Below are 26,193 nucleotides of genomic sequence, written 5' to 3'. Positions count from 1 at the left end.
GCAAAAGCTTTAAAGTTTAATTAGGTCCCATTTGTTTATTTTGTTTTTATTTCCATTACTCTAGGAAATAGATCCAAAAAAAAATTTCTGCAGTTTATGTCAAAGAGTGTTCTGCCTGTTTTCCTTTAGGAGTTTAATAGTATCTGGTTTTACATTTAGGTCTTTAATACATTTTGAATTTATTTTTATATATGGTGTTAGAGAATGTTCTGATTTCATTCTTTTACATGTAGCTATCAAGTTTTCCCAGCACCACTTATTGAAGAAACTGTCTTTTCTCTGTCATGTGTTCTTGCCTCCTTTGTTGTAGATTAATTGACCATAAGTGCATGGGTTTATTTCTAGGCTTTCTATCCTGTTCCATTAAATACACTCAATTCTTGTCATTTGCGATAGTTATATTCTATACAGTCACCCCAAATGCTGGATTAGCTAATACTTAAACTGTTGCTCCTAGGGGAAATACAAGGTTAGGTTTCTGCAAGCCTCTGGTCAATCATTTTTGTCAACTGTTCAATACATAACCTAGTTTTATGTATGCTTCTGTTTAAAGATACTTATTTAATTTATATTGTTGATTCAGTAACATTGAACTCATAGCCAGCAGCATTGTAACTCATGCCTCAGTGAAGCTTATTTAACACATGTATTTTCTCCATAAGGCACATCACAGCCTCTTGCACTTAGGAACGTTAGACAGTACTTCAGCATTACACTTGGGTTATTTTAAACAGTGAAATCACCAATGAAAGATGCAAAAATGCAAAAAAAGTGGTACTAAATAGAACATGAAGAAGATGCTTGTTACAGTATGAGAATTGAAACAGAAAGACAGTGACACCTTGCCATTATGTGCATGTTCATGAGTGACTGCAAAAGCACTGTGAGTGTTGAATTTTGGGGTTAAAAATACAGAGAGCAGGGTAGTTCTAAGTACAGAATCTTCAAATAATGAAGATTTGTATATTCAAAGAACTAAAGCAACCAAATAAAGTATGAGAAAAACGTCTCAAGTAGACAATAGTGGTAAAGAAATAGAAAAAAGAACTGAATAGATTCTGGAGTGGAAAAGTACAATAATTAAAATTAATTTACTAGAGAGACTCAACATCAGATTTGAATTAGCAGAAGAAAAAATCAGCAAACCTGAAAGAAAGAAGTCAATTGAGATTATTCAGTCTGAGGAACAACAGAGCCCCCAAATAACATGAGCTGACAGAGTTAAAAGTAGAAGTAGACCATTCAGATATAATAGTTGGAGATTTTAATACCCCACTTTCAATAGTGGATAAACCAACTAGACAATAAGGAAATGGAAGCCTTGAGCAACATTATAAAAACCTAGCAGACATATGGAGAATACTCTATCCAAGAGCAGCAGAATAAACATTCTTCTCAAATGTACATGGAACATTCTCCAGGACAGACAGCTGTTGGGCCACAAAACAAGCTTTGATAAATTGAAAAGGACTGAAACCATACAAAGTATGTTCTTTGGCCACAATGGAATTTCTAATTTCTAGAAATCAGTAATAGAAGGAAATTTGGGAAATTCAGAAATGTGTGAAATTATGCAACATTGGAAACTGACTATACATGTGTATATATATAAAATAAATATGTGAAATTAAACAACACTTCAAATAAGCAATAGATTAAAGGAAAAACACAGAAGAAGTTAGAAAACGCATTGAGATGAATGATAAAAACATGACATAATGAAATTTATGGGATGCAGCTAAAGCAACACTTAGGGGGAAATTTATAGTTATGAAATGTCAATCTTAAAATGTATGAGCCGACATTAAAATAGAAGAAGGATCTCAAATTAATAACTTAATCATCTACCCTAAAATACTAGAAAAAGAAGAGCAAGCTAAACCCCAAGCAAGGAAGGAGATGATAATGATTAGAGTGTAAATAAATAGAGAATACAAAATTAATAGTGAAAAGTAATTTTTAAAAGTTATTTTTTTGAAAAGATCAACAAAATTAAACTTTTAGTTAGACTGAACAAAAAAATACTCAAATTACTAAAATCAGGAATGAAAGAGGACATCAGTATTGACGTTACAGAAATAAAAAGGATTTTAAGAACATACTATGAACAACTATATGCCAAAAAGTTAGATTTACATAAATGGACAATCTTAGAATGAAACAAATGACTAAATCTCACTCACAAAGAAATAGAAAATCTGAATATACCTATGACTATTAAAGAGATTGAATTGGTAGCTTAAAAACGTCCCACAAAAAAAAGCCCATACCCACATGGCTTCACTAGTGAATTGTACAAAACATATACAGAAGAATTTATACCAATCCTTCACAAAGTCTTCTAAAAGATGGAAGAGGAAGGACTGCTTCCAGACTCATGTAGTGTGCCCATTATCCTAATAACCAGAATAGACTAAAACATCACAAGAAAGCAAGCTACAGACCAATATCCCTGAAGAATATACGTGCAAACATCCTCAAGAAAAACTAGCACAGCAAATCTAGCAGCATATAAGTACAGTTGGCCCTCTGTGTCCCTGAATTCTGCATCCACAGATTTTTTTCAACCAATTGTAAATTGGAAATAGAAAAAATTTCCAGAAAGCAAAACTTGAATTTGCCACCACAGACAACTATTTACATAGCATTTACATTGTATTAAGTATTATAAATAATCTAGAGATGATTTGAAATATACAGAAGGTTGTGCATAGGTTATATGTAAATACTATGCCATTTTATACACGGAACTTGAGCATCCATGGATTTTTGGTATCCACAGGAGGTCCTGGAACCAGTCCCCCTCTGATACCTAGAGATGACTGTCTGCACCTTTACTGTGTAGGATTTATCACAGGAATGCAAGTCTGGTTTAAATCAATCAATGTATGCCATATTAATAGAATAAAGGACGAAAGTTACATGTTTATCACAAGAGAGACAGAAAAAGCATTTAACAAGATCCTACACACTTTCATGTTAAAAACACTCAGCAAACTAGGAATGGCAGACTTCCTCAGCCTGATACAGAGCATCTGTGAAAACCCAGAGTTGACATTGTATTTAATTATGAAAGATTGAGTGGTTTTCCCCTAAGATCAGGGACAGCACAAGAATATCTGTTCTTGCCACTTGTATTCGATATTGTCCTAGAAGTTTTAGAGCAGTTAGGCAAGAAAATAAAAAGAAAAGGCGTCTGCATTGGAAAGAAAGATGTGTAAGTATTTCTGTTTGCATATATCATGATCTTGTATGTAAACAATCCAATATACAAAAATCATTTTTATTTGTGTACATCTAACAATAAACGACACGAAAATAAAATTAAGGAAACAATTCCATGTACAATAGGATCAAAAAGAATAAAATATTTAGGAAAAAAATTTTAAAAAGAAGCACAAGAGTTGTACACGGAAGACTTTAAAATTTTTGTTGAAATAAGCTCTAAAATAGAACAGCATCCCATATTCATGAATCGGAAGACTTAATATTGTTAAGATGGCAGTACTCTCCAAATTGATCTTCAGGTTCAGTGCTATTTCTAATCAAAACTCCACCTTCCTCATTTGCAGAAATTGACAAGCTGATCTTAAAATACATGTGGGAATTCAGCGGACCCTGGATGGCCAAAACAATCTTGTAAAAGAACAAAATTGGAGGACTCACACTTCTTTATTTCAGAGCTAGTTTACTAAAAAGTTTTCAGTAATCAAGGCAGTATATAGTACTGGTAAAAGGTAGGCAAAAAGATCAGTGTACTAGAATTGAGAGTCCAGAAATAAGCCCTCACACTTATGGCCAATTGATTATCTACATGGATGCCAAGATAATTCAATGGAGGAAAGAATAGTCTTTTCAGTGGATGGTTCTTTAACAAGTGGATATCTACTTGCAAAAGAATGGAGTTGAATCCTTAATACCAAATACAAAAATTAACTCCAAATGAATCATAGACTTAAATGTAATAGCTAAAACTATAACATCTTAGAAGAAGATACAGGAATAAATCCTTTAAGACCTTGGATTAGGCATGGATTGTTTCTTATATCTGACACTAAAAACACAGGCAACAGAAGAAAAAATAAATAGGACTTCATCCAACTTTGTGAGTCAAGGGCAAAGAGTAAAGAGTTCATCTGCAGAATGGGAGAAAATATTTGCAAAGTGTGTATGTATATGTATATAAAGGGCTTGAATCCAGAATATATGGAGAAATAAAGATCAATAATAAAACAAATAATCCAGTTTTTTAAATGGTGAAAGGATTTTTTTTAATCATTAGAAATTTTTTGAGCAGTAAAATTGGAAAGTACAGAGTTCTGGTATGTATCCCCTTACTCTCAGCTTCATCTATTGACATCTTGACATTGGTGTGTTACATTTGTTACAGTAGGTGAGCCAGTACATTATTATTTATTAAAATCCGTAGTTTACATTAGGCTGTGCTCTTGGTGGTGTACATTCTGTAGGTTTTGACAAACCTATAATGACATGTATCTACCATCACAGCATCATGCAGAATGGTGTCCCTTCCCTAAAAATTTCCCATATTCTGCCTATTCATTCATCCCTCCTTCTCCCCTGCCATGCCCCTGGCAACCACTGATCTTTTTTACTGCCTTCATAGTTTTACCTTTTCCAGAACATCATGTAGTTGAAATCATATGGGGCATAGTTTTTTCAGATTGGCTTCTTTCACTTAGCAATATGCATTTAAGATTCCTCCATGTCTTTCTGTCTCTCTCTATTTTAATGTTATTGTCAAACTCATATTGCCCTTATTTTTTTTTTAAACAACCAAAGTCCATGGTTAGGGGTCAGTCTTTGTGCTATGCATTCTGTTATCTCAAGTTCTCAGGAGTCTGGTCTGCTGTTTATTGTGCCTCTGATATTTCCTGGAGTGGCTTGTTTATTTGTGCTTTTTATAGTTTGGGATTGAGTTTTGGTCAGGGGTAGGGAATTCTTCATGTCTGAGAATTCTCATAGTCTGTAGTTAGCATATATATCTATAAATCATTTTTATGTTTGCTTCTGCCAGGTGATTCAAAGTTGTTACCAGCCAGTATCTTCTTTTTATTTTGTTTTTCTCAGTTTGGGATTTTTAGACAACAGAGTGGTGTTATATCAGACTCCAGGTTTGAAGGAGGACAGGTTACAAATTCTCAAAATGTTTTTTTAATCCCACAAAAGCCCAAGGTGAAACAAACATGTTTTCCTGGCTCTATCTTTTAATTTTTCTATTTATTTATTTATTTATTTATTTATTTATTTATTAAGCCTAGCTTTTCTCTGAGATTTTTAGCTCTTCAGGGGTTCCAACTTTATGCAGAAGGGCTCAGTGCCAGCTTCCTATCTTCAAGTTCATTCTTTTATCATCTCCTAACTACGACTTGTAAAACCCAAGCCTCTTAGTGAAATTATCAGCAATCCAGCAAGTTAAGGCAGTTGCCCAGTCACACCTAAACACTTTTTCCTTTGATATTTTTTGCTTTCTTGAGTGTTTAGCTATGTATTTATAAAACATGTTTCTTGTTTTATCCAGGATTTCTAAATGCTTTGTCACAGGAAAATTTTCAGACATTACTCTTATCAAGTCCAGGTCTTTGTTTTTATTCCTTACTCATCACCAGGGCTGTGAGGAAAGTATGTAACCATTATATACAAAATTCATAGGGCAAGGTGGTATGTTTTCATTTTTTGATAATTGTGTTTTCCAGTATTAGCCACTTTATGCCTATATCCTAAAAATTTTGATACTGCTAAATTCTAACGCCATTGATAGTACTTATGCATGATTTATATTTTTGTGTCATTAAATTTGTCAGACTTTTGTTATGAAGTAGATCTTGATAAGGAAAGATCTGAAGTGACTGGTTAGGACTTGGAAGAGGCTTAAGGTGAGGGCATGGTGTGGAATGAATGATCCTGAATAATGTTTCAGGTGCTTCTAAGTTCTTGGCTGGTTCTGCTCACAGTCCATTAATTCCAATTTAGTAAATGTTCATTGACTACCTTTAGAAATAAAACGATCACCATATTCCTTGTCTTCAAAGAGAACAAAGATGGGTATACAGTTTCCTTTCTAGGCAGTCATAGTGTGTTGTCATTTCTACTGTTAAAGCATCTCAACATAGCATAATGGCTAAGAGTATGGACCCTGGAGCCAGATTGTCTGGACTAGATCCTGGGATGTTTACTACTTATATAACCATTGGCAACTTGCTTAATTTCTCTGTGCTTCGAGTTTTATAATCTGCAAATGGGGATAACAGTAATTCACCTACATTGTAGGGCTGTTGTGAAGATGAAATAATTTAGTTAATGTAAATTTGTAGAACGGTGCCTGGCATATAGTAATGCTGTATAAGAGTTAGAAATATTATCATCATTATTATTTTCCATTGCTTTTTTTTCTTCTCATCTCCTTATTGCTCTCTTTCACGACAGTCCACTTGCCCTCTCTTGTCTGTCTCATGGGCTGATAAAAACTCTTGAGTCACAGCAGAACATTAGGGTAAAAGAACAAATATATAATCAACACAATTGTACTTTTCTTTTAAATAGGTACATAATTGCAGTAGTCATATATTGAATCCAGTAGTATAACTATATTGTATTATTAATGAGATATTAGAAGTATGTCATTTTAATTTGCCTGAATTTTTCTGTTTATTTACTTTTATTTATTGTATCTCTTTTCCCTCTATATTCAAGAAAACACAAGTATTTGGGGCAAAATACTAAGATTCTCTTCAACTAAAAAAATGTTAACTGAGTGCTTATTTGTCATACAATGATCTGAAGCAGGCGGTGACGGGGAATAAAAGTAAGAGATAAAGTATGGTATCAGCTTTTAAGGGATGAGTCTATAAGGAAGAACAGATAACAGACTGAAGAGTCTCTGGCATCAGTTTCTTTATTTGTAAAAACAATCAGGGTTTTTTTTTTTTTATTACTTAGTTAAATGAAAGTGCTGAATAAGTCTAGAAGGATATTCCTGTGTTAATAGTCTAGATAAGTGTGAGTCAAATGAGTTCCTAATCAGAAGGTTATACAAAAAACCCCACCATAAAATCATCCTACTTTCTCAGTAGAAACATATTTATGTAAGTAAAACAATCAAGTTAATAGATATTAAAAATGTGTGTAAGGTGCCATGCTTAGATGGTATGGACCTCACAGTCAGAAACTTCATTATCAAGCATACAATTGTATTCCAAATGTCAGGTAAACAGCAGTATTAAACACGAACTAGAAGAATGTTAGTATTTCAGGTTTACTAGAAAATGTATAATATTGGAGAAAGTTGAAGGTAAGTTTGAGAAGTTGGTAGATTAGTCCTGTGCAGGGGCCTGGTTACCAGAATTCCCTGTGGTAGACTCAGAAGGCACTGATGCACTGGAATAACAGAAGCTTCTACTCCTAGGAACTCTCTAGACTTGATGTTCCGGCAGTAGTGCTGTGCTGCCCTTGGCTATATTCCAGTGTTTCTGTGCCTTCAGTCCTGTGCTCACTCTTCCCTTCTAGGCCCTTGCATTTGCTTTTCTTCCTGTCTGGAACAGTTTTCTTATTTCTCTCTACTCTTTCCCATGGCTTATTCCTGGCCATCCTTTATTTCTCATATTAGTTGTTTTCAACCCATCAAGTTTGGGTTAGATTTTTCTGACCTGAGGTATTTGAAAAATACTCTATACTCCCCCAGTGTAGCATTTGACATACATTATAAACCTGCTTCCTCATTTATTATCCCTGACTAAACCATGAGTTCCATGAGGACAAAAATTAGGTTGGTTTGTATCCCCAATATTTAACACAGTACACAGAGGCAACTTAATAAATAACACTGCTTTGACTGACAGACACATGCATTTTAACATGGCTGTTCTCCTTCCTATGGGATTTTGTGCACAGAGGATTTTGGATATCATTTATAAGACTGCTCTTGTCCTCAGGGAGTTTATAGTCTAGTTGGAGAGCCAAAGTAAAAGCACACAAAAAGGTAAAATAATAAAAGATAAAGATCAATATTAGCCACTAGTTCAGTAGTTGACTCAAAGTAGAATAAAAAAATTGCCCAGTTAAAAATGTTGACAACATGCTGTGAATTCAGAGCAGGGCAAGAGATCATTGGATGTCAGAGTAGTCTATAAATGAATACTTGATAGTAGAAAAAGAGTTGGTATTGAAGGCTGGAAGGATTGGCTAGGCAGGTGAGAGGAGGCGAGACTATTTAGGCCTGTTATTCGCTAACTGTGAGTGTTCGTCTGTAGAGTGGAAATGGAAATAATAAAATTATATATGCCTTATAGATTACTAATCCATATTGTTCATATCATTTCTTCCTCCCCTATCATTTTATTAAATTTTTTCTTAAAATGTATATTTCTAATTTACTTCACTTTTGTCTCTTTTTTAACAGTGGTTTCAAAAGATGAATGCCTGTATATCTGAAATGTACGTCTTAAAATGTAAGGGCTTCCCTGTAGGAATAAAATGACATGAGATTAGTTTTTTATTTTGTTTACCACAGTTGACTTGAGACAAGAAATAATCTCTTCTTAGGCTCATTTTTCATTTGTGAAGTAGAAGTAATATTGCCTGCCTTACCAATCTTACAGATTTTATCATGTTGGTAAAATGAGATAATGTTATTTGAAAAGGATAAAAAATGTTCTAGAAATGCACGTTGTATGTTTATTTCCGCTCTAATTTATATGTCTGACTTGAGAGAGCTTCTTGTGCTATTTCTCAGTTTGGAGATGTTGTATTCCTGCCAAAATCAGATTTTAGAATTCTTGGTTTTCAGCAAGAGCTTTAACATGGTATGGATGGTAGGTGGTGTTTGCTCTGAACAGCTGTTTTTACTTGCTGTGGAATTCTCCCTTTGATCCTTCAGTCAGTGCAATGTTAAGTGGTTATGTGTTGGGTATTTCCTCTCTGGATGACCCTTCAGATTCATTTAGCTCTGAATGAGGACATGGTTGTTCAGGGCATCAGTAAAACTCCATCTTCATGATGTATAATGAGGTCTTTTTAATTTTTTTTCTGAAGCCTGAATTTAACTTTAATTATGTTTAGGTTTTAACAACTTAACTTTCCCTCCTAACACTCGTTAGATATAAATTTGCATTAAGAGTGATTTTGCATCTGGGAGTGATCTTTTGAAATACTTCCTGGTGTTCTCAAGGTTCAGTTTCTTTTCTTTTTTCCTCTTTTGAAAATTTATGTAATTCATGAAAATATTTGTTGTCCAACATTTTATTTATTTTTATTGAAGTATAGTTGATTTACAGTAATGAAAACAATTTTTAACAGCACTTTTAAAGTTGTTGCCAGTCCCTTTTAAAATGTATTTTTTGAAGACTTAACTGTAACTTCAATAGGCACACATATCACATTTTAAAAAGTTGAGGTATAATTGATATACAACGTTATAATAGTTTCGGGTGTGCAACATGATTCGCTATTTGTATATATTGTCAGATGATCATCACAGTAAGTCTAGATAACATCTGTTACCATACATAGTTCCAGAAATCTTTTTTCTTGTGATGAGAACTTTCACGATGTGCTCTCAGCAACTTTTAAATACACAGTTCAGTATTACTAACTACAGTCATCATGCTGTACAAAAACATTATAAAGTCTTACAGTATCTGAGGGAGCTTCTGTTATTCCAGCTTTGCAGATGAGGAGACGGAGGTACTGTATTACTAAGAAGTTATGTAGCTTATCCAGGGTCACACAGCTACTAGCTGTAGAGCTGAAGAGAATATACACAGTCTGGTTCTAGAAAAATTGCTTTTAACCACTGCACTACACTGCCTATTATGTCATTACTTTGTCTTTGTAAAGATTAGAAAACACAGAATTAAATAAGAGTCCGTTTGTAAACATAAACTTTTTACCCTGATTAAACTTGATTCATTGATTCCATTCATCAGCATGTATTTACTGTCTTCTGTGTTCCAGACACTGTGATAAGTGCTGAGTTATGAACAAGATGTGTGTAGCCCCTGACTTCATGGATTTTATATTCTAGCAGAGAAGACATGCTCATAAGTTGTTCGACTGATTGAATTACAATTTTGATAAATGCTGTAAAGGAGGAATTTGAGAGGAGAGTTTTTGCTGGGGATTCTAACATGGTCTTAGAAGTTAGGGAAGGATTCCATGAACAAATGGTACTTGAACTAAGCTGTGAAAGAAGCCTTGTTGTGCCTACCTGAGGGTATGACTGAAATTAGAGACTTAGAACTACCTATTGGAACTGCATAGCACTCTAGAAGAAATAAGCTAAACTTTGCCCTAATACACACCTAACTTATTATTTTGTATATTTGGTGTCTAGTGTAATTGACATTTATAATGATGACACACCCATGAAACAGATTATGTTCTTCATATTCTGTTTATTAAGACAGGAAAGTGATAACAGAGAGTGAGAAATGGTCTTTAGAAGTCTTATTTTGCTAGTATACAAAAAGAGCCACAGAAATTTCTACTAATTTGCCCAGAGATTTTTTTCCTCTGATTCCTATAAATAGTATGGATGGAAAAGATGCATTTCTGAAAGTGTTTTAGTTGTTTGAAAAAGTCAGTTATTCAGAAGGTTTTTTCCTTAATTATATGAGAAAATATATTAATATAGCATTTATGTTTATAACAGTTTCTCAACTGGCCTTTAGCCCTACTGGGAGTAAGGGTAAGCTTTGTATTTTTCTATCTGTAACTAGAGTGGCTTGAATAAAATTGAAAAAGAAAGAAAAAAGATGAGAGTATCTCAGGTGAATATAGCCTGAAGTTATGTGACATTTGATTTGTTTATAGAGTAATAGTGTTCATGAGTAATTTTTTTTTAACTGTAGAAAAATGTTTTTATCTGTGTTGGGTTTAATATTTTGTTATATGAAATAGTCATTCCAGAAGACTCAGCCATATTAGTTAATAGAAGAAAGTTTAAATCCCTCTAATTATTGCTTCATCAGCTATCAAGGATAGTAAACGTTATAAAGAAGCTTCATGTTATATAACAAAGTTTACAGAAAAGCCACCATTTACTTTTTGACTTAGTCATCTTATTTTTGATAGATTGCAAAGGTCGACTGCAAAGAAGTACTAGACATCATATGTAATCTGGAATCCGAGGGTCAGGATAACACAGCATTTGTTCTTTGTACGACTTACCTTACCCAGCAGCTCCAAACTGCAAGTGTATATTGTTCTTGGTAAGTATATTTAGTTTTTATTCCCTTTATTTGTTAGTACATTTTATATAGCATTTAGGATTTACATAAAACACTGGTTTGTTTAAAACTTTAAGTCTAAGCAAATTAAAGGATGACATGAGAATTAAATCTTGTTTACAAGCTAAACTATGTAATTTCAAATATTATTGGTTTGATCTTTTCTAGAAGAGTCCAAAAATAAAGAACAAAAAGCTTGAGCTCCTCTTGATTATTCCATGGAGTGTTGTCTGTTAGCTTTAATATATATGTATTCTTTGAAGATAAAATTATGGCAGTATGAACCAAATTGGTGTTAGTTTGTTTTCCTTTACATTTTTTATATCTTCTGATAGTCACTTTCCTCCTCTTGTTTGGAACTCACTAATTATCTAGGTTTCTAGGTTAAACTTCCAGTAGAGAAGGAAATCCACTTGAATAGTAATCTTTTTTGCAACTTTGATACTGTTTAGCAGAATTGCATTATTTGATTTTAATTCAGTTTATATCCTGTTTGCCCACAGAGTACTTAGTTGCTAAAAAGGAAATAGTAAGTGTAATGTATGGTTCTTTCATTCTACCTGTATTGAAGCTATTTAGGCCAGAGGCGCAAACCTGGTACACAGGAAACCTCTAAAATGCATGACACTGTCAGTATCAGATTAGTGGTATGGATAATGCTAAGAAAGATATCAGAGAGGATGTAGTATTTGAGCTTTAATTCAAAGAATGGGTTGGATTTGCATAATCTTGATTAGAGGACCTTTGAGTATTTCAGAACCTGAGGATGGCTTGAAGTTGGAAATGAGCATTTTGCTTATAGGAAAACCTAGTGAAGCCTTTCATATGCTTCAGCCCTTATTGATCTCCCTCTGGAGCATCTGTGTGTATTTGTGAAGTTTGCATTTTTATGTTACTGTATTTCTTTTCATTTACTATTTTTATAGAAATATTATTTTGTTCCATAAGTTATCTCACCCAGTCCTTGTAATAATCATTGTACATACAGATGAGGCAGTGGAGGATGAGAGAGATTGAAGCAGTCTTTTGATTGCCTGAGGTCTCAAGCTAGAGTGATAGAGCTGAGAGTAAAGCCCAGGGTTTTTGACTCCTTATTCATTGCTGTTTTCTTCTATACAGTTGTTTTCTTGGCATAGGGCCAGAATTCAGAATTGCAGCCTTCTACCACCAAGTCCTCTGTGCTAGAGTTACATCTCCTGTGAGAAAGGAGATAGTAGGATAGGAACTTAAATATGTTTTGTAATAATCATTGTGGGCATTTTGTTAGGGGGGAAAAAAGGGTAATATGAGTAAAAAGAGTTTTAGCAGAGCAGTGAGGTTTTTGATCACTAAATCAAGTAAAAGAATTTGTTTTTCATGCATTAGAGAGTAAAGATTTTAGCTTCAATAAAGCAGATGTGTATACTTGTGGAACAATTCCACTTTTTCTTTTTACGGTTTTCTTTGCCTATAATGAAAAAATATCTGCTAGTTATAGCTAGGTTTTTAGTGCAAAGAATACCTAAAATCATATATGAGATGTTACAGATTACAAAGTGTTTTTTAAAACTATAGTCACACAATTCTTTTAATATGCTTGGTGCAGCTTCCCTTTTTTAGTGGCTCTAGGATTAATGCTGTTCCCCTGCAGCAGGAAGGGATTAACAGGGATTTCCCTCTTGTTGGCCTCCTGAGGAGCTATAATGAGTAAAGGAAAGGAAAGAAAATCTTTAATCACTTCACACTTGCAATTCAAAGAGAAATAGAGTATAAAATTTTAGAATTTGAAAACTTTTCTTTTTTTTTTTTGCTCTTCTATTATTTCCCAAAGGCTTTTTTTTTTTTTTGTAGTGAGATATTGGAGATAGAATAGCCATAGCATAAAACAGTGAACTTTACTAAGGAAAATGAATCTCAGGAATTCTGTTCTAATACAATAGATTCTTTTGTTGTACTGGAGATTTCCTGTGTTGAGTATAGTGGGCTACATGGATTTTTTGTCTAGAAAAGGAAAAAAACTTATTAAGTGGTATTTTTGATACGAGAGTTATAAAAATATGACAGTAAAGTTGCAATATGATAACAAAAGCTGTCAGTTACTTTTAAATACATATATTGGAATTTATTAAGTGTCGTTCTTGAATTTAGTCACTATTGAAGATATCTGAAAGGTAAACTACATACTTATCACCTAAAAGAGAAATTTCCTTCAGAGACATTTTCAAATTACAGTAAACTATATCTTACTATTTTATAGCAGTCATCATATTATTGATCTCAAAAGGCATATCACTTAGCTTATTCATTAAACTTGACCCCTAAAGATTTTGGGCTGTTTGTAAAAGTCAAAGAGGTGCTGGAGGAATGAGATCCCTCAAGATGCCTAGCAATGGTAACATAATTAGAGTAGCCATGCAAGTGAGAAAGATAACCATTTTGAATGGGACAGTGTACATACAAATGTGTAATTACTGCTGCTATGTTAAAAATAAAATTATACAGTTGAACTTTAAACCTTCACACTAAGCTTTCAATGAGTAATTTGATGGGTTGACCTTTGCTTTCTGTAATCTCTCTGAGTTTAAATCTTGTATGTTGTGTATTTGTGTTTCTTTAGATATATTTTCGTGTCTGTTTTCTCTCAACTAGACTGTGAGATATACCAGTGTTGCCAGGTTGTCTAATTTACAGTTGAGTCCCCAGCACCTGGCAAAAACCAGATCCAGTGTTTAACTGAATTTTGTAGGGAGAGAAAAAGAGGTCATGAAAATCAATTATATTTGCATGGACTTTCTTTAAGGGATGGTCATTCCTTAAATCCCAAAAGTGCTCTTTGTCCCATTTCTAAAATGCCTGAATTCTAGATCACAGTGTGACATTGTGGGCCTCTTGCTTTGCAGAAACACAGTATAGTTTAAATTTCTTGCTTGTGAGCTAGATCTCCACCAAAATATGTTTCCTGCTATTAATAGAGATATTTCCTTTCCAGTTTTTCTGAGTTTGTATACAATTTGTTGTCTTGAGGTAGACATTGGGCTAATTTGAGGGTACAATAAATCATCTGAACATTGGAAGCCTCCATACAGTGGAATCATTTTCAGTATATTCTTTAATGGTTGTCCATTTAAAAAAAAAATCATTGCAGTGATTGCGGTAGTATTGTCCTAGTGCTTATATGGTCCAGCAGGCTGTAAGTTGCTGTTGGTGGTTTCATTGTTCTGTTGTGCAGATTTGAATGGATGATTAAAGTGACATCTTGGCATTCTCACAAGTAATCTACTGGTTGTCGTGGTTTCAGGCGTGTTTTTATGTTGGGGTAGGTAATAGTAGTTTTAAATTGTTGAATTTTAACTGCAAATATGTGTACAGATTACACAGTACATGATAAAATGCCCCTGTTTGATCATGGTTACTTGGAGTTAACATAACTAGAGCTTGAAATATTTAATTTGGAATAAGTGAAGCCCTAGACATTGTGATTTTTTTTAAATTATTTGAGACTCCTTAATTCTCAACCTGCCTTTCATCACTTTATCAGATTGCCTAACTTTACACTTCCAGCTAGTTAATGAGTTTTAGATAGTGGATATCCTTTACCCTTTTATCTTCGTAATCAGATTTTGCTAGCTTGGATAATTTTGTTCTTTTCAAATAGCATAGATTTCACATATGTGTATTTTGATAGATACTCCTCCCTTTTATCTCTGACCGTATGTAATTCGCCATTTCCTTTGTTATTCAGAATTCTGCATTATTCTCTAAAGTTTTATTAGTAAGATGCTTGCATGTGAAATGCAGCAGTTTTCTGAATTTAAAAATGAGCAGTCATCCCAATTACTTGCCTGTCTGGTAGCTATTTTCAAAGCTGGTCTATCTCAATTTTTACTTCTTCTGGTTAGGAAAGCAACACTAGTAACCAAAGACAAATATTTAACAGCATTTTAAGTTAGTTTTATTTGTTACAGCTCAAATTTGCCATCATTAAATATTACAAGTTTAATCATGTCTTTTGAGACATATATTCATTTCAATCTTAGAAGCAAGTTTTATATTAATATAAGAATTTTACCAGATGAGAATCCCAGTTACCTCCTTAAAAGTATAAGAAAATAAGTTCTATTAAATATATTTATTTTCAAATCTATTATAAAAAGAGGTATATTCATTTCTTAAGATTTGAATTTGTACCCAGCTTCGTAGAATAGTCTGTGTTAATAGCAAAAATAGGATATTAGTGTTTTAAAACTGGCTTGAGAAAATAATGTAATTTTTTTTTTATGGAAGTCATTTAACAAGTACACAGTATTCACTGAGGTTGTATAGAGAAGAGCCACATTTTTTAGTGGTAACATTCTCTTCCATTTTGCTAACTAACTTTCCTTGACATTCACGTTTCATATTCACATTAGCATTTCTATCCTGGGCACTTTTTTAGTTGCTAGGGCTTTTCCTTGAGAGTTTTCTCTTAACCCATTCAACACTTCTATTTAGCTTATTATTTTCAAGCTTTTCTTAGTTTCCATAATGAAGACTTGTGGGATTCTTGTATTTTAGCCATTTTAGAGACGGAAAGGGCCCATGGGATTAATGTAGAGAAGTATACCGTTAGAACATTTGTTAGTTGTATACACTCTGTTGGCAGTGTAGTGATGTCTGACGATCCCTGCCCACTAGGCTAGGGTTTAATTCTGTCAGTTCATTACCAGTGTAAAGGGTAAAACCTTTTGGAATAAGATGGGATCTAAATAAGTCTTCAAAAATGTCAGCGTAAAGGAAGTAAGCTTTTGTTGTTTTTATTTTTCTCCAGACAGAAAGAAAAAAGAAGCGGGGTAATATTCAAAGAGCCTTCTTAACAATTTTACCAGCTTAGGAGGAAGCAGCAGGGGATATAGACAGTTTTTCCTTCTAGTTTTTGTTTACTCTACTATCAACGTGTTTTCACAAACCAAAAAAAATGGGGTGGGAAAGTAAGTAGCAAATCCCAGTTGCTTTAAACGTTTTACCGTACTCTTTCTTTTTATAGGGAATTGACTCTCTTTTGGAGTAAACTGCAAAGAAGAATCGACCCTTCTGTAGACACTTTTTTGGAGCGCTGTCGCCAGTTTGGTGTCATAGCTAAAACACAGCAGCATTTATTTTGCCTGATTAGAGTTATACAAACTGAAGTGAGTAATTTATGCTTTTTATGCTGATTGTCCTTGAGGGAAGAAATGAGTTGAGAGATAACTTCTCAGGCAATTCCTTTCAGATAAGGGAAAATGAAAAATAATGGGGTTTAATAAGATTATGGAACTGAACATATCTGTTTCTGCAGATTTACTTCCTAGGAATCCACAATTTTTCTTCATGGAAAATAGTCATTTGACGTGGCAGGCCACAGGAGGAAGGAGAGGTGATGTTTCTTGATTTTCACCTCAACCACCCTGTATCTTCTTTTCCTGGAACAGTGTTCTATGTTTTATACAGGCATGTTTATTTGCAAATTAACATAATAATTTAAATGGAGAAAGTATAATTTTATTTTTCAGCTCCTTGGGGATGGAGTGATAGATTCTCTAGGTTTTGGAGTAATAGAGCAGTTCCAGAATAGACTGTATATAAATTATAAACTTCCATGCAATTCAGAAACAAGTTAGATCATTTTAAGGAGTAAATGTTTCCTAAAAGAAAATGAAGTGCCATGAACTTGTTTCTTAAGTTCAGCGCTGTAAAAGTATGCTAAGACTGCCAGCCTAGAGACTTGGGGTGAGTCTTACAATGTATGCTCTGGTTTATCTGCCCGTGACTGAGATCGTGATACTCCCATGTCTGTGTTGGTTTATGGCTATACTTTATGGGTTACTTCTTTCATAACATCCACAGATTGTTTATACTAATGTCAAGGCACAGTTATATCTTTGGTACTTCCCGTCTCTTTTATAAAGTTTTGATTTTGGGGTTTTGGGTTTTCTTAATCTTTAAGGGGAAAGTATTAGTATTCTGTTGTTGTGTAACAAATTACCACAAACTTAGCATTTCAGTCAACATCATTTATTAGCTCACAGTTTTGTAGGGCAGAAGTTCAGCACAGTGTGACACGGTTCACTGCTCACTATCACGGGACTGAAATTGACATGTCAGCCAGGCTGAGTTCTTATCTGGAGGCTCTGGGGAAAACACTTCTGAGCTCGTTATTGTTGACAGAATTCAGTTCCTTTCAGTTGTAGGACTAAAGTCCTCATTTTCTTGCTGGCTGTCAGCCACAGTGTATTTTCAGCTCCTAGAAGCCACCCTCACGCCCATGCCTTCATTTTCAAGCCCTCAGAGACACAAGGAATTCTTTGAACCTGACTTCCTTCATCTCTGACTTCTAGAACTAGATTTAAAGGGCTCGAGTGATTAGGTCAGGTCTAGGTAATCCACTTGTCTTAAGATAACAGATTTGGGGGCTTAATTACATCTTCAAAGTCCCTTTTGCCATATAGCATGATATAATCATGGGAATGATATCATATTTACAGATTCCACTTATATTCAAGGTGAGGAGATTATACAAAAATGTGGTTCATCTTAGAATTCTGCTTACCACGAGGAACCACAGAAAATGGGAGAACTGCTAGAGGATCAGGGAAGGTGGGTTTCTGATACAGACCAAGAAATTTGTTGTTCACCTGTATAACGAGAACCCATTTCTTCTTAACCCCAGTCTAGGATATTTTCCACTATAATCCTTATTTATGATATTTGTCCTGAAGTGTAGAAAAGATAAGGACTGCTATAGGTGGACAGGGAGTACGTATGAAATTCCTTTCAAATTGAGAGACTTATATCACCTCTAGCTTTTTAAAAGAGAGGTGATCTAACCTACATCAGTTAGGATCTAGTTCTGCTGTGAATGGTAGATGATCCCACAGTGGTAGTGGTATAAAGAAGATAGATATCTCTCCCTCTCTTGTACAGGTAGATAATCCAGGTAGACAGGCCAGGGTTGCTTTAGTGGCTCCACATATCAGAAACCTAGGTTCCTTTTGTTTGCTGTTAACACATAGCTTCCATCTCATGTTCCAAGACCTAACTATTCCAATCCCAGCTATAATGTGATATACTCTCCATTCCAGATAGCAAGAAGAGAGGTGAGGGGCAAGCCACACTATGACACACCTTTTCCTCCACTCCTTCAAAACACATGCACACACACACAGCACCACACCTAGCTGCAGAGCAGGCTAGGAGATGTATTATTCTGGTGACATTGTAACCAGATGAAACCAGGTGTTCTATTTTTGTAAAAGAAGAGGTGAAAGGATCCTGGCACAACCAGCAACCAGTCACATAGCCCTTGGGATCAAAAAGATTAAAGATGCTGGAAAGCTTTTGTGGGCTTTGGGTCTCTCACAGAAGGCAGTAGTATATAATGGAAAGGGCCTTGTAATAGTACATTTTGACATTTTGTTAAACTTTGATACTGTGACTTGAGAATGTCATAGTGGAAGAGATGACTAGAGAATCCAGGGTCTCTCTCAAGACTTTAAAAATGGTGTGACAAAATGAATGTAGATGTAGGTATATGTGGAGTGGAAGGTATGAAAAGAGGAATAATCTTGAATCCAGTTTATTTGGCCATAGGGCCCTTTTTGGTGGAACATACAGTAGTACTATTTTGCAAAACATTTCTTTGTCTAGTTTAAGCCCTTCTCTTTAGTAATAAAGAAGCTGAAAATTAAATGTGTTAGGATATAGATCATGGGTATCTTGACAGATTGCATAATGTGATACAAGGTTATCATTTGTAAGTCAGAGTGCAGAGGACTTGGAGAAAGTCTGGTAAGTTTTAAAATAATTCATAGGTTCTTGACAATGTATTATGTAACCCTTTTTGGAAGACTCTGTGAGATAAACAGCAGAGAATGTTCATTCTTTCTTAAACAGCCTAATCTGGTTGAAATGATAAAATTTGTTAAATCACCAAGAACACTTTCAAAAAAAAAAAAAAACCAAACCACTAGAAATACCATTATACATTCTAAACAGATACCAAGAAGTTACGTGTTAAAGGAGTGGTGAATAAATTAGAATTAGGATATGGAATGTGGAGCTGAATTTTGAAGAAACTGACAGATATGAATAATTTGATAGGTTTTAAATCAGGGAACTGAAGAAGTGGCTTGGCATATTGTATCAAGGGTACGTGGGATATAGCCAAGTCAGTTAAACTTTGAAGTCAGTATAGACTGTAAAGTGATTAAGACTCAGGTGCTGGAAAAAGATTACTTTAAGTTTAAATACTTGCTGCTCTGCTCCCTAGCTGGAGACATTGGGCAGCTAACTTTCTGAGCCTTGGTGTCTTCATCTGTAACATGAAGATAATGTATGCAAAGTTTATTTAGAATAGTGCCTAGGATGTAGTAAGGGTTCTGTAAATTGATAGCAGTTATTTCTTTGTGTTCTCAGCATTTATAATGGTGCCTAACAGAATAATTGTTTAGCAAACTGATTACTGGTTTAAACAGTGGAATTTATCCTCAGGTATTTTACATGGTATTGTGTTTGAATACTGATTACTACATTGTAGTAATCATTTTATGTCACCTTATTTCATTTTTAGAACATTAGGAGGAAAATCTAGTACTGCCACTACTATTATCATTTTACAGACGAGAATAGAGGAGATAAGAACTTGACACTGTTGTAAGGCTGGGATTCCAAGGCAGTCAAAGTCTTACTCAAAATTCTGTGCTCTTAAGTACTGCATTTTAAGCCACTCTGCCATATGATCCTGCTTTTCTTTGTTCGTATTATTTTAACACACCCTCTCAGCCTTTCACATGGAAGAATCATCTTGTACGCCCTCGTCTTTTATCACATGATTAGATCTTTTTCCTGATTTTTGACTAGTTTCTGAGAACCTGCTGCTATAGAGAAATTTTTTTTCTGTTTGAACATGGGAAGCTCAGTACACCTGTAACTATATAAAGTATTAATTCTTTTAGGAGGGATGAAAGAATAATTTATTTTTTCCTTGAGCTTTTGAAAACACCCAATTGTTCATGACACATTAGGTTTTCAAATTGAATTCAACATTAGACTCGTTTTTATACATGGGCGTCCTTTTGCACCTATTTATTTAAGCCCTGTCCTTCCTACCCAGCTTGAGACAATTCTTTTTTGAATCCTTTAGTGAGCTTATTTATCCTGAGTTCCTTTGAATTCTTGTGCCTTTATTATTTATACATTTGGCACATAGGTAAATTCCTTGAGGGTTAGAGACTGCTTTAATATGCAGTGCCTGTAAAATTGGATGCTCTGTAGATGTACATTGTTGTTCACGGTTGTGGCATCTAATCCAGTCGTTTGCATGTTGGGACAAGAAGAATCTTCTAAATGTAACTTGCAGGAAGGAAAATACAAGATAAAATTTAAGAACTTTAAATGTTTTAAGATTGTGTGTGTGTGTGTGCGTGCATGTGCATGCATACCTTAACGGTGATAGTTATGTAATGTTTCCATAATGGGGAAAAAACATTTCTTCCCTATTTTTCTTACAGGCACAAGATGCTGGACTCGGGGTGTCGATTTTACTGTGTGTCAGAGCTCTTCAACTCAGATCAAGTGAGGATGAAGAAATGAAGGCATCAGTTTGTAAAACAATTGCTTGTCTTTTACCTGAAGATTTAGAAGTTAGACGAGCCTGTCAACTCACAGAATTCTTAATTGAACCCAGTTTGGATGGATTTAATATGTTGGAAGAACTGTATTCACAACCAGATCAAAAATTTGATGAAGAAAATGCACCAGTTCCAAATTCTCTCCGATGTGAGCTTTTATTAGCTTTAAAAGCCCACTGGCCTTTTGATCCTGAATTTTGGGACTGGAAAACTTTAAAACGACACTGCCACCAACTTCTGGGACAAGAAGCCTCAGATTCTGATGATGATCTAAGTGGCTATGAAATGTCTATCAACGACACAGATGTTTTGGAGTCATTTCTCAGTGACTATGAGGAAGGTAAAGAAGATAAACAATATAGAAGAAGAGATCTGACAGATCAGCATAAGGAGAAAAGAGACAAAAAACCCATTGGTTCTTCTGAAAGATACCAGAGGTGGCTTCAGTATAAATTTTTCTGTTTGTTATGTAAGCGGGAATGTATAGAGGCCAGGATTCTTCACCATTCTAAGATGCATATGGAAGATGGAATTTACACTTGTCCAGTTTGTATTAAAAAGTTCAAGAGAAAAGAAATATTCGTTCCTCATGTGATGGAACATGTGAAAATGCCACCAAGCAGAAGGGACCGCTCTAGAAAGAAATTGCTGTTGAAAGGTTCTCAAAAGGGAATTTGTCCCAAGAGCCCCTCTGCAACCCTGGAGCAGAGTCAGTCATTGAATGAACAAGCCAAAGGAGAGTCTCATGAATATGTCACATTCAGCAAATTAGAAGACTGCCACCTGCAAGACCGAGATTTGTACCCATGTCCTGGCACAGACTGTTCCCGTGTGTTTAAGCAGTTTAAATACTTAAGTGTGCATCTTAAAGCTGAACACCAAAATAATGATGAAAATGCCAAGCACTACTTGGATATGAAAAATAGAAGAGAGAAGTGTACTTATTGTCGACGACATTTCATGTCCGCTTTTCACCTGCGAGAGCATGAACAAGTACATTGTGGTCCTCAGCCTTATATGTGTGTCTCTATAGATTGCTATGCTAGGTTTGGATCAGTGAATGAACTGCTTAACCACAAACAGAAACATGATGATCTGCGTTACAAATGTGAATTAAATGGCTGCAATATTGTTTTCAGTGACTTGGGACAGCTTTACCACCATGAAGCACAACACTTTAGGGATGCATCTTACACATGCAACTTTGTTGGCTGTAAGAAGTTCTACTATTCCAAAATTGAATACCAGAATCACCTCTCCATGCATAATGTTGCAAGTTCAAATGGGGACGTGAAGAAATCAGTGAAACTTGAGGAGCCTGCAGCAGGTGAAAAGCAAGATTGTGCTGATCAGCCCCACCTACTTGACCAAACTGATAAATCACATTTACCAGAGGATCTTCTTTTCTGTTCAGGATCAGCTAGTTCTCAAATAGAAACTGCAGAAAATCTGAAAGAAAACAGCGACAGTAATTCTAGTGATCAGTTAAGTCATAGCTCTTCAGCTTCCATGAATGAAGAGTTAATTGACACACTGGATCACTCTGAAACCATGCAAGATATATTATTATCTCATGAGAAAGTCTTTGTGCCCTCCAGTTTAAAAGAAAAATGTTCCAACGTGGCAGTGTGTTTTGATGGGACTAAGTTTACGTGTGGTTTCGATGGCTGTGGTTCCACGTACAAAAACGCAAAAGGGATGCAGAAGCATCTAAGGAAGGTTCATCCATACTATTTCAAACCCAAAAAGATAAAGACAAAAGATCTGTTTCCCTGTTTGGGTAATGAACATAATCAAACAACTGAAAAGTTTGATGCAGAACCAAAACCCAGCTCAGATACAAACAGTGACTCCCCAGATGAAGGTCTAGATCACAATATTCATACTAAATGTAAACGAGAGCATCAAGGTTATTCCTCCGAAGCCTCCATTTGTGCTTCTAAAAGGCCATGTACAGAGGATACCATGTTGGAACTTCTGTTACGCTTGAAACATTTAAGCTTGAAAAACTCAATAACACATGGATCTTTCTCAGGGTCATTGCAGGGGTACCCATCCAGTGGTGCTAAGTCTCTTCAAGGGGTGTCACCTATCTCAGACCTTAATTTTCAGAATCAAGATGAAAATATGCCAAGTCAGTACCTTGCGCAGTTGGCAGCTAAGCCTTTTTTCTGTGAGCTTCAAGGATGCAAATATGAATTTGTGACCAGAGAGGCTTTGTTAATGCATTACCTTAAAAAACATAACTATTCAAAAGAAAAAGTCCTTCAGTTAACCATGTTTCAACATCGATATTCCCCATTCCAGTGTCATATCTGCCAGAGGTCATTTACAAGAAAAACACACCTTAGGATTCATTATAAAAATAAACATCAGATTGGCAGTGATAGAGTAACTCAAAAACTGTTAGATAATGAAAAATGTGATCACGAAGGCCCATGCTCAGTAGACAGGTTGAAAGGTGACTGTTCTGCAGAACTTGGAGGTGATCCCAACAGTAACTCTGAGAAGCCACACTGTCATTCTAAAAAAGATGAATGCAGTTCAGAAACAGATCTGGAGTCATCTTGTGAAGAAACGGAGAGTAAAACATCTGATATTTCATCACCAGTAGGTAGCCATAGAGAAGAAGGAGAAGGAAGAGAGGGGAGGGGTAGCAGGAGAACTGTTGCTAAAGGAAATCTTTGCTATATTTTGAATAAATACCACAAACCATTCCATTGTATCCATAAAACTTGCAACTCCTCCTTCACCAATCTAAAAGGCCTGATTCGCCATTACAGAACTGTACATCAGTACAACAAAGAGCAGTTATGTTTAGAGAAAGACAAAGCAAGAACCAAAAGGGAACTTGTCAAATGTAAAAAGATATTTGCTTGCAAATACAAGGAATGTAACAAACGCTTCCTGTGTTCCAAAGCTCTTGCCAAGCACTGTAGTGACTCTCACAACTTAGACCACATTGAAGAGCCCAAAGTGCTTTCTGAAGCTGAATCAGTGGCCAGGTTTTCCTGTAACCAGCCTCAGTGCCCTGCTGTTTTTTATACGTTCAGCAAGTTGAAGCACCACTTGATGGAACAGCATAATATTGAAGGAGAAATACATTCAGATTATGAAATTCATTGTGATCTTAATGGCTGTGGCCAGATTTTCACCCATCGAAGTAATTATTCTCAACATGTATATTACCGACATAAGGACTATTACGATGATCTGTTTAGAAGCCAGAAAGTGGCAAATGAAAGGCTACTAAGGAGTGAAAAGGTGTGTCAAACAGCTCACGCTCAGGGGCATGAACATCAGACTACCAGGAGATCGTTTAATGCTAAGGCTAAGAAGTGTGGCTTAATTAAAGAAAAGAAAGCTCCAATTAGTTTTAAAACAAGAGCTGAAGCTCTCCATATGTGTGTGGAGCATTCTGAGCACACACAATACCCCTGCATGGTCCAAGGATGCTTATCTGTGGTGAAGTTGGAGAGCAGCATAGTGAGGCATTACAAACGTACCCATCAGATGAGTAGTGCCTACTTAGAACAACAGATGGAAAATCTTGTCGTTTGTGTTAAGTACGGTACCAAAATTAAGGAGGAGCCCCCTTCTGAAGCAGAGCCCTGTATAAAGAAAGAAGAAGATAGAAGCTGTGAATCAGAGCTCACAAAGCACAGCCATTCCCCAGGTGACAGTAACATACCTGTCCAGACCGCTGATTCCCTTCATCCGGGTGAAAGGGATGGAGGTCAGAAAGGATGTACAGAAAGCAACCCAGTTTTTGATGCAAATACTCTGCTCTACAGAGGAACTTTGAAGTGCAACCATAGTTCAGAAACCACTTTGGAACAATGTAATATAGTTCAGCCGCCTCCTTGTAAAATAGAAAATTCCATACCTAATCCCAGTGGGACTGAAAGTGGGACTTACTTCACAAGTTTCCAGCTGCCTTTACCAAGGATCAAAGACCCAGAAACTGGGCAGCAAAGTTCAGGGCAAGAAAACACTGTAAAAATTTCAACCCATGTCCCAAAAGAAAATTTTAGGAAGCATCCACAGCCCCGGTCATTTGATTTGAAGACTTACAAACCTATGGGATTCGAATCTTCATTTCTGAAATTTATTCAGGAAAGTGAAGAGAAAGATGATGACTTTGATGATTGGGAACCTTCAGAGCACTTAACATTAAGTAATTCTTCACAACCCAGTAATGACTTAACAGGGAGTGTTATGGCAAATACTACGGTAAATGACAATGACCCTGAAGTTGACATACCTCATTCTTCCAGTGACTCTGCAATTCATGAGAACCTGACAGCAATCCCACCTTTAATAGTAGCTGAGACAGCAACAGTTCCTTCCTTGGAAAACCTGAGGGTCGTATTGGACAAAGCATTAACAGACTGTGGAGAACTTGCCTTAAAACAGCTTCATTATCTTCGGCCAGTGGTTGTCCTTGAAAGATCTAAGTTTTCCACACCAATTTTAGACTTGTTTCCAACAAAAAAGACAGATGAGCTTTGTGTAGGAAGTTCCTAAATAGCAATTTTGTTTTAGAAACAACAGACTGGCTCCAACACTGCAACATGGGGACAATTGCCAACTCGAACAAAGGCTGAGAACCAGCCACACTGTTGTTTAGGGTAGAATAGGCTGTGTATTTACATGAATGTATAATATCTATGTCAGCAGTATTGGCTGAGTCCATTAGCTCTCCAGTTGGTTTATTGATTGGGTTTTTTTGTTTATTAAAAAAATGGAACTGTACTCTTGTTTGGTGCTAATTAATACATCAAAATATATTGGGGCTTCCTTTTTCAGATTACGTGTGCATGATTGTATATGGAACCAATACTAAGATCCCAGGGTGGGAGGGCTAGGGAAAGGGATATGGAGTTCTTACTTGACTTGAATGTGCACCTGAGGGTGCTTTGTGTAATATATTGTACACTACAGCATCTTATATTTTTTGAGTTGAGTTTCAATAAATTACAATTTTTCACCCATTTCTTGTTTACTCATAATGAGTTTTCATGCCACACATAAACTGGAATTGCACTTGTATTTTCTGGAATGTGCACTTATGTTTTACCCCAGTAGTTTTTGTTTTTGTTTTTTTTTTTTGTTTTGTTTTGTTTTTTGCTTCTTATTAAGCAAACCATTCAGATCAAAGCTTCTTTTTGAATGACTGAAGTTTTTGTGGAAAGAAAACTCTGAGATAGAGTAATTAGCTCTGAGAATAAAGGTAGCTCCCAGAGGAGGACGTCCAGGAGTTGTCCAGGTAGAAGAGAGAGGGTATGTCAACCATGATGTGAAGGGCATAGCAAATTCAGGGG

General features: G+C 35.5%; 1 protein-coding gene across 1 annotated transcript in view; it reads left to right on the top strand.

Moving 5' to 3' along the window:
• The window catches only part of RLF (RLF zinc finger), a 71,725-nt gene extending 46,101 nt beyond the window's left edge, over window positions 1-25,624 (top strand). Inside the window, exons 6-8 of the mRNA XM_072974689.1 lie at window positions 11,092-11,228; window positions 16,249-16,390; window positions 20,750-25,624. Coding sequence (XP_072830790.1) covers window positions 11,092-11,228; window positions 16,249-16,390; window positions 20,750-25,396 — 4,926 coding nt within the window. The 3' untranslated portion in view covers window positions 25,397-25,624. The remainder of the gene's footprint in view (window positions 1-11,091; window positions 11,229-16,248; window positions 16,391-20,749) is intronic.
• Window positions 25,625-26,193: the final 569 nt, after the last annotated feature.

The sequence above is a fragment of the Vicugna pacos genome, chromosome 13 (assembly GCF_048564905.1).
Source record: "Vicugna pacos chromosome 13, VicPac4, whole genome shotgun sequence".
In the NCBI taxonomy this organism is placed as follows: Eukaryota; Metazoa; Chordata; class Mammalia; order Artiodactyla; family Camelidae; genus Vicugna; species Vicugna pacos.
This window is presented reverse-complemented; position numbering and strand designations above follow the sequence as displayed.